Source organism: Charadrius vociferus, unplaced genomic scaffold (genome assembly GCF_000708025.1).
Source record: "Charadrius vociferus isolate BGI_N301 unplaced genomic scaffold, ASM70802v2 scaffold282, whole genome shotgun sequence".
NCBI lineage: Eukaryota > Metazoa > Chordata > Aves > Charadriiformes > Charadriidae > Charadrius > Charadrius vociferus.
The window spans coordinates 4,654,067-4,663,840 of NW_009647731.1; the positions used below are offsets into that span (position 1 = coordinate 4,654,067).

General features: G+C 50.0%; 1 protein-coding gene across 1 annotated transcript in view; it reads left to right on the plus strand.

Annotated features, from left to right (window-relative positions):
* DUSP5 (dual specificity phosphatase 5) overlaps nt 1–9,774 on the plus strand; it is a 28,946-nt gene that overhangs the window by 9,608 nt on the left and 9,564 nt on the right. Inside the window, exon 2 of the mRNA XM_009881626.1 lies at nt 3,330–3,352. Coding sequence (XP_009879928.1) covers nt 3,330–3,352 — 23 coding nt within the window. The remainder of the gene's footprint in view (nt 1–3,329; nt 3,353–9,774) is intronic.

Consider the following 9,774-nt stretch of genomic DNA (forward strand, 5'->3'; position numbering starts at 1 on the left):
CCGCTCACTCATGCCCACAGCTGATCACCCCATTGCATCAAAATCCAAAGTGTCTCAGACGGGGAGAGCGGGCTTTGGCTGCCTCCAGCCCCGTCCTGGTTTCCAGCGCTTTCACGGGAGCTGGAAAAATCGAGCCTTTGTCCTACCCAGCATCATGAGGCCAGGCTTCCCGCAGGCAGGGACAATGCCCTCTTGTTAAAGAATAAGGCTGTAGGGAGGAGGCTGAGCCCCGCAACACCTTCCTGCACCAGCCCCTGGGGCCTGATCTAAATTGTGTGAAGGTGAGTGTTAAACGAAGGAAGGATGCCTACCTGCTGCTCCTTTGGGCACCCTGGTGTCTGTGCCATCTCCATCTTGCAGGTTTCTCTCCCTGCAGCAAGAGCAGCAGAAGCAGACACATCTACCTCTCACCTGTTTGGGTTTTTTTACAGCCTGGGTATTATCTTAAAATACAGCCGCCTACGCCACACCGGGGTGCATGGCCAGCACAAAGCAGACACATCGTTTCATCCCTCTGGGCTTAAAGCTGTCACTCGGAAAGGGCAAAGAAGGTCCAAAGTGTGAGCTGGTCAAGCTGAACCCTCTGGAAACGACAGCCTAACCTGTGTGGATCAGAGTGAAATCCCACAGTGAAAAGTCTGTCCCAAACTTATCGTAGGTCTGCCCTAGGCAGGGAGGACTCATATCTTTGCTCGTGGCCCCTGCAAGGAGCTCTGCATGGCTCCAGGCCACCTCGAGGAGAGGGCTTGGGCAGGTGGTGGGAAAGGAGAGCAGATACTTAACGTGCCTTTGGGAACGATGTTGGGGTACTGCCAAAAGGTGTAAATAGCTCTCCTGTGGTCTCCCTGCTGCAGTGAGGGTGGTTTCTCCCCTCTTTAAACACACCGGTAGAAAATGCATGGACAGTCTTGTCATGCTGACCTTGTGACAAAGTAGAGTTGCCATATGGTGCCACCATATGGAAAATACATGCTGAGTTGTGATTCTCCAGGCCTGTCTCATCCTGTTGCTGCATTTCTGTGGCTATGACTTTCCTCTCCCTTTGCCTTCCCACCACAAGAAGGGAGCAGATAGAGGGAACCCCTAGGAAGCTCTGTCTCTTCCACATCCCTGGCTGCCTTCCCTCCCTACCTCTGGAGGTTTGTGTTCAGAGGTGTCACACCACGTGTGTGCTTCTTAGTGGGATACCTGTGTGGTCTGATGGTATTTCTGGCTAGCTAGCAGCACGTGATGCACGGAGGGTGCTGCTGCTATCCGTGTGGTATAGGTATAGAAAAGAGAGTCCCTGTCACCATGCATTTGTAGCTCATCGCAGTGCCAGGTGCAGCCCCAGGACTAAGCTAGCAAGATCACAAATGTGCTTTATTCCCGGAAAAGCTTTGGTTGTTGTTCACGGGTAGCCAGTTCCTGGGGTTGCTAGGATAAAAAAAGGAGTGGCAGTTTCAGCAGCTTGTTGTCTGTAGGCTCAAGTGGCATGACAGGAACGCCACCTCTGCGCAATGACCAATTTCTTGAGGACTGACCTCTCTTGGTGGAACAGTTTCTAAAGGCAAAGCTGTTTTACTTATCTCCAAGCCCCGTGGGTTCAGGTACCCAAGATCTTTCCAAATCAGTCTAAATAAATATTTTTTTCCTTTCTTGGTAGATAAGAGATGTATTGTAAACAACTGAAAGCTGTCAGTGATTCAGCCAGTGGAATATGTGTCAGATGTCCCGATTCCCAAAGTAGCACCGCTAAGGTCTGGGTGGTGGCATGTCCCAGCGACCAGCTTTCCCAGCTGGGAGGCTGCCCCTCGAACCACACTTCCCATAGTGCTGCCTCTCGGGGCAGGGTGGGGGGGGATCCCAAGAGGTCCCGGGGGCGCAGGAAAGGGAATGTGCATGTCTGTACCACACTCCTGGAGGAGGAGAGTGGTGGGAACGAGAGCTGAGCATCAGTCATGAAGGGTCACTTCACCACCCCCTGCCAAACTGGGCTTCCAGTATCACCCTGAGCAATGCTGGACAAATGTTCTGGCGAGTGACAAATTGTTTCCCAGCTCAGCCCCGTTCCCTTCCCACCCCTTTTCTCTGTGAGTCGACTTCTGCCTACACAGATGCTTCCAGAACAGCCTGAATGCCCCCTTCGTTGCATGCTGATGGGATGGTGAGTTTGTACTGATGAACACTTTCTTCCCCTGGATTTCTAGATTTTCCTGCATGTAGGCAGAGAGCAGCGTGATGCTGTATGACTGAAGTCCCTGCTCACAGTTCATGAATAATAAAGACTGCCAAAGCTCACAGCCCGAAAGCCGTGTTTTGTAAGGCCTCCAGCACACACTCACCCAGCAAACATCTGCGGTGGTGTGAAATGTGACGGCCCCATGCTGATCTTTGGCCAGAGGTTACACTCCCCACCCCGGAGCTGGAGGAAAAGATGGTGCAGGATGGTCCAGCCTCTCCAGCATGATGACCTCTGGCTCAGCTGGGACCTTTCTGTGGATAACTTAGCAAAGGAAAGTGAAGCAGAACCCTCTGGGTGCAGGAGGGATGGAGCAAGCAGCAGTTTATAGGGATAGCGTTTTCCTCCTGCTCTGGAGGACTGGCTGTTACTCACCTCATCAGGACTGTCGAATGGGACTATCTGGTAGCCATAGGCTATAAGGTAGCCCTAGAGATCCTTCGCCACGAGCAGTCCCTGTCAAAAGGGGCATTTCCCAGGAGGAACTTGGAAAGGGATGGGGGAAGAGCCTGGCTTTGAAATTTTTTCTTTTTAATTAAACAAGAGAGTCTTAATAAACCTGGAAATCCCCCCTTTAAATTTGATACATCAGCCTCTTCCAGGCCGCCAAGCCCTAAGGGAGGAAGTCATAGGAAGTGAGATTAAATGCACTTGAAGTTGAGGGACCAGAGAGATGGGGACCCAAGGCCTGTCTGCACTTGTGTGAGCCACAGCATCAACTGAAGGAGCTCATTTGAAAGTAAGCCCGTATAGGAACAGCCTTTCTCAGAGCAGAGCACCCTTTCCCAGGAACGTGAGCTAAATAAAAGACGACTTTGTCTGTACCTACAGGGGCTTGCCGGGGGAGCAGTTTGCAAACCGAGCGGCGAGGCAGTTTCTGTTGCAAGAGTTCCTGCGCAAGAGGCGGTTTGCCATATCTGCAGAGGAAATCAGCTATGTCACTCCACGGGCTCTTTTCTGCCAGTAAGAAACTCTGGCGAAGACTCGTACTATAAGCAGCAGCATTGTATTGGGAAGAGTTTCCAATACAAAGTTGACTTAAGAGAAGCCAAGGCGCTGCACTGGTTCAGCTGTGTGTCTGATAATACCAGTATAAGTCACCACTCAGGTCCTGCTGGGCTCAGATCATGCCCCTCCTACAGAAAAAAGGTGAGCAAATGCATGACAGGTTATTATCCAATTTTTTTAACTTTCCTATTTTTAAATGAATGGCATTTTTGTTAGTATTTACTTCCACATTTACTTCAGCTTAAGTATAGTTATGTATTTTATAGGGTTAGCGTATGATACCCTCCTAATTTGCCCGTGAAATGCAGGGGTGGAACATAGTCCTACTGGCACAAAACACTTTGGTGCACAGAATGAAAACTGTAACGGGCTGAAAGTGATGGGGAAGTTTTATTTTATAAAGATGCTCAAGTGGGCTGTGCCATCAAAAGGATACAAAGTGGAAGCCACATCCTGCCGACTTGGCTAATCCATAAAAGAGCTTTCAGTGTTTTCCCTTGGAGTAACAGCTTTAAATTTTAATAAGCTGTAGTGTACTTTCACCGGATGTCATAAGCTGATACAAAGTTTAAATGGGGTTAAGTAAGTAGGAGCCTAGGAGAAATGAACATAAAAGACGCAAATTATTTCCTCTCTTTTACAAGTTTATTTCACTAGGTTTATTTTGGGAAAAAAAAAATATTTAATTCAAATTATTTTTTTTCTCCTCTGGATGATTCAGATGTCAGGGGAGGAAGACAACATTGGAAGTAACCATAGAGCAACTTCAGCAGAAAGGACGTTCAGTAAAAAGGAAGAAATTAATCAAGTTATTAATTCAGGTTACTTTGTCATTTAATAGATTTTAGGATAGTTACCAAGTCACAGACTTGTGTGCCTGAACGTGATCCACACAAGCCTGTAAAACAAGGACTTTAAGGAAGACTCCTTGAAAGCTCATCCAGCCCACCCCTACCCCAGGGCAGGATCGACTCTGCATAAGTCTTTCCAGACAGAATTTTGTTCATCCCATTCTTGGAGCCCTCAGCGGTGGAGAACCGCAGCCTGCCTCAGCGAGCGACCCCAGCGCCGGCACCCTCTGCCACCGAGAAGCTTCCCTCCACCTACAGCAGATGTGCCTTCCTGCACTTTAAGCCCATTACGCCTTGCGTTACCGCTGGTGAAAGAGGAGGTCTGGTTTATCTCCCCCTTCGCAGCTCGGGGTGGGCTGTTCACAGCCTCCCCCAGCCCGCCGGCTCCAGCTGTTGCCTCTCCCCACTGGTCAGCCCTTCAGCTGCCTTCTAGATACCCTGCAGCAGACCCAAATACCATCCAGAAATACCATCTAGGGTGCTATCCAGAGGGTAGACCAAAGCCTAGACCTGCTTTTGATCTGTTTTCTCTTTGCAAAGGTGGGGTAAAAAGCTTTTCGGGCATGGGATGCGCAATGCCATGCTTGTACTGGAGTAAGAGAGGGAGTTTGTAGTCTGCGTCATGACCCACTGGTCGCCCTGTCTGTGCTGTGCCTGGGGACCTCTGAGAACACACAGGGGCTGTGGGGTGGGTTTTTTTTTCTGCTACCGGCAATGCTATAGAAAACAGAGGTGTAATGGTTTGTACTGAATGTGTTCATTTTGTTTGCTTATATCTGTGTAGCCCACTGAAATTGCTCCAAAACATTCTCAGCTAAAAGCATGAGCTGCTCTACTTTGAACTTAAAAAGTCATTTCTGCACCTAGGAGCTGTACTCATTCTCCATGGAGTGGGCACAGTAACACGCACTGCGCAGTGGATTATATTTATGTGATTATAGCCTCTAGGCAACAACCTGGTGCTTAAGAAATGAGTCAATCAGAAAGACCAAGGCAGAGGGAATCGGATTCAGCGATGATAAGATTTGCTTCCAGAAGATCTGGACCAAAGTAACCAATGTTTCTCCAAGATATGCTTGTCCTAACAGTCAATTAAATGGCACGTGTAAGAATATTGTCATTTGATGGCTCCCGGCAGTCTAAAGAAGCTGTAACCACCCACAAGGACTAGGATTGGCAGCAGGAGAGGCTGGTTGGGTACGGATGGGCAGGAGTAGCTGGGACACGTGAGCAAAAACCCAGCCAGGCTGACGATGGCTCTTACCAGGGGGAGATCTGCCAGCGTGGAAGAGGAGCAGGTTCCTGGGAAATACATCCAGGAAAAGGGAAGGGAAGAGACAGGACGAGAAGGCAAGAAATGCGTGTGGGGAAACAGTGGCAGGAAGAGGAAAGAACAAATGGGAACTGGCAAGTTGATAAAAGAACAAAAGGGCTTTGTCTCACATTAAAGGCAACTAACTACACAAATCATTTTCCCATGTAAGCAATTACGGCATCTACCCCAGGGATAGTACATGGTTGCAAATGGGAAGATGGGTTCTTTGCATTCATAACTGGGTCTGGCAAATGCTGCAGCAATATGGGTTGTGATGCTCTGGACCATACCAGGCAAGCGGAGAAATTGAAACTTGATTGTGCAGATAGCTGGAATCCCTGTTTTAAAAATGACCTGTCCATCTGCACCGGGGATTACGTCATCAGCTCGTGGAACAGAAAGAACAGTGGCTTCTAAAAGGAGATGGGAGGTTTGGTTTATTCCTCTTTCACTCCTGACAGCAGCTGTTGACAGCAGCTGGCAGCAGTCAGTGGAGTCACGTAGGCATGAGTCAGGTAAAAATCAGACGTAAGTCTGAGATTCCCTTTCAGCCTGATTTTCAGAAGTGCTGAGCGCAGACAACTCCCATTCAAGCCAACGCACCGTTTAGCTTAATTCTGTTTTACAGCAGCAGAGCTGGGAACGTAAACCAGGGCTGAAAGATGCTGGGGCCACAATAAACTGAAATTCAGTTGTTTCCTCCTAATTGTATAGTCTGTGGCGTGCATTTTTTTTCTAATTCTTTGGGAATAGTCACTTATGATGATGGATTTGTTAGAGAATGTAGATTTAAAGTGAAAAATGTATGAACTCTTTTTTAGTGAAAACGCCCAAGCAAAGAGTTCATTTCCTCCAAATTAGTTTTCTGAGGCTTGGGGGAAATGTTCCAGTTCAACACAAAATCACATCTATGGGGCCATAAAGTGAGGGGGATGGTTGTCCTGCCACAGAGTCTGCGTCTGATAGTACATTTCACCCTCTAAAATCAGCTTTTGACAACAGGTTGAGACAAATTCGTAACCTGGCTGTTAGTTCATGATCTGATCTGTTTTGTTAGACTTTGTCAAGAGTGACCAAGTCATGACACTGATGACGTCTCAGCTTGACAGTCTCCTATTGCCACTGCTCGGCTGTCCTTAGCCCCGAGTATAAATTTACCTGTCTTCCAGCTCTCCGTTTACCGGCACAAACTTATCTCACTGCTTGTGCTCTGAGTGTTTTGACATCAGCCGCTCCAAATTTAGAAACTGATGTTATGGAAAACTTAATAACATTAAAGAAATGCCATCCCATCTTCTCTGCTGTCTTGTGCTATGCTTTGTTCGTCTGAGGAATTTCTTGCATTTCACAACTAACCGGAGGATACGGGTTCAGGGTTGTGCCCCAGCAGGGATATGATGCAGCTCAAGCCCCAGACCAGGACTCCACAGCGTATAGGTTACCCTCTATACCACCTTTCTGACTGATCTCCTGTGAAACCCTTGATCTGCCTTCCCCTCAGTCTCCTTTCCAGCAGCGAGAGCTCCTCCTCGCTGGCTTTCTCTCACCTTTGGTTTTGCTGAGGCTTGAGGTTAACCCTTTGGGGTGACAAGCACACTTGTAGCACCTAGCACAGGGCGTCCCTTGTCTCAGCACAGGCAACTCAAGTCCTAGAAACTTGAATGATCCTGTCTCTTTTGCTTCCCAATAAATGCTGTTCATTTATTCATTTAAGCCCCTTTTTAAAGCTCCTTTTGAGTGTTATTCTCTCCAAAAGGCAGCACTTTGCTCTTGAGCAATGCCTTTTGGATGCTACCCCAATGGATGCTGTGCCCTGAGGGCTTTTACCTGGGGTGAGGATCCAGCTGTGCCCCCCAGGAGCTGGGGCCACCCGTCCCCAGCTGCAGCGAGAAAGTTTCCCTTTGCAGCATTGAGAAAAAGGCAGAAACAAAGAGCCCGGAGGAGGTGGGGAGGGGAGCAGGGAAGAATGAGCTAGGTTAGGGGAAATACAGCCTGGAAGAAAAGGAAAGGACCAGCTGATCTGAAAGCCCCGATAAAAACCCGAGACAAAGGACGCAAGAGCCTGGGAGATTATCAAGGGGAAGCGGGAGGAGGAGCAGAAAGATGCAGCAGAAACTAAGTGGGAACGATGTAAAGTGCTGCAGGGAGGAGGGGAGTTTCCTACCTAAAGCGGAGGGTGGTTTACGTTGCTCAACCATCTCCATTTACAAGAATTGAGCCCCTTTCTCCTTTCTGGCTGGGAGCACCTGACGAACGAAGGAGCTGCTCCAGCAGGGAAAAGTATCTGTGTCCATCCCACAGCCCTGACAGCATCAGCCCCGATTGCTCATCTATTTCCAAGTACAACCAAGTCATTTCGCTGGTGGGCAGAGAAGTCGGGGCACTCTGTGTCCAGTACCCTGCAGCGGAGGAAGCATTAGTACTGCTGTTGTTAGCCTTGTTATTTTCTTCTAATAAAAAGGTGGTCATGACTCACTCCATTAAGAAACAAAAGCAGAGCTGTAATCTACTGAAAGGCAGTTGTTTGGATGCTCAGCATCAGGTGTGTAAAAGGAGGAAGGTCAGCTGCAGGTCAGGTCTGGTGATATACACCCTGCCGTCAGTACAAGCCAAACTTCGGGTATTCCCCGGGGTTTATTTTCTGGGCTGGTATGATTTGCCCCCTCCTTCAGACTAGCACTTCAGCCAGGAGCGGGGGGCAAGCTCTCTTTCCCACCCCTCCACATTTCACTTGGGTTTCCTGAGAGGAAATGATGCTCTCGTGTGACTGCGCTGGCCCCCTCCTTCCTCCCGGGAGAGGGGAGCGCGCTTGCATCTGCCCGCAGCCCCTCTTCCCCTCCCTGTGCCGCACTGGGACCAGCTGGCCAGCTGGGCTCTTACTGGAGGCCGAGCCCCGAGGGAGCCAGCCTGCTTCTCCAGGAGGAAGAAGCGGGTCCTGAAGCTGGGGGCTGGGAGGCAGGAAAGGCAGGTTGTGTTCAAGCAGTGCTGGAGGTTTCCTGTGTGAGCGGGAGTAAGTCACTGCGCCCCTGCCTGTGCCAGATTCCCCACCTAGCAAAAAATAAAAGGGAGGACTTGGCCTGGCCATGGGATGATGTGAAGGCTTTTGTCACGGCTGTGGCGATGCTTCTCATGGTGGGTTTCCAGGCCTAGCAGGGATCACGTCGGCATGTGGGGACGTCTAACCCAGCCACACAGCGGCTCTGGCAATGCCCATCTGCCTCCCAGGGTGGGTGCAGAAGAAGGGAAGGAGCCGGGCTGCCGTGACGGCGGTGGCCAGGTGAAGACAACACCCACACTAAAACGCGCTGTGAACATCTGCCCCTACCCTCAAGCTATTTCTATTTTTGTTCCATCTCATACCCTGACTGACTCAGAGGAGGGGAGCGAGGGGGGTCAGGTTAGAAGGAGCCAGCCGGGGGCTGCAGGGGGCTTGAAAGAGGAAGAGGAGGAGGTGCTTCGAAACCAGTGGTTGCTATTCTTTCAATCAGCTTGAACATTTTCCTCGCGCAGCCTCTTTCATGCTTCTCTGTTTCAGCTGCAGGCAGTTTGAGGCAGGGATGGCACTTCCTGCCCACTGTTGAGGGGAACATATTTTCAGGGCACCATCAGAATAAATGACACCCTGCTCAGGGAGAGCACTGTAATCTGCCCCGGCTGTAATGAGCTTGGCTGGAGCTCATCCTTTTGCCTAACCTCTTCCAGAGTTTTACAGTTCTTTTTTTTTTTTTGGTCAATTTACGAAACTTATCTACAAGGAAAGGGCAAGTGTCAAATTTCCTAATTCCTGTGCGTCTTAGTGTCGTGACTTCTGGACAAAGGCGCAGACTGAGGTCTGTAGTGTCAGTCTTGCAAGTCCTTGAGGCAAAGTCTTGCATCCTAGAAGTTTGCAGCAAGGAAAGGGACATAAGACCTGCCCCAAAGAGCCATGCCAGCAATATTTTTGTTGCAGGTGGTCCTCCCATCCCCGACCCTCCCTGTCCCCATCCACAGCATTATTTCTGCAGAAATGGCCCATCTTGCTTTGTCCCAAGCTGTTCCTCCTTGTTTCCTCCTTTGCTGCCAGGCTGTAAACTTTGGGCCGGGTAACCACATCCTCGGGGCTGTTCCCCAGGCAGTCCATGCTCATCACTGGGATACTGGTGCTGCCTTGATGCAAGAAGCTGCAGCCCAGGCAGGGGACCCGGCTCTTTCCGAGGGGATCGGGCAGCTCCCGTCCCCTGCGCTTGCAGGCAGGTGCAGGCAGACCTGCCTGTGCTCGGGCTTTGCTGGGGGTGAGCACGCACGCAGTGAGGGGGCAATAAAGGGAACCGAAACCCCCTTTGCAACCTGGTGTGAGAAAGAAACCTGCCCCAGCGCTGCCCTTCCTCCCCTCCCTCCCC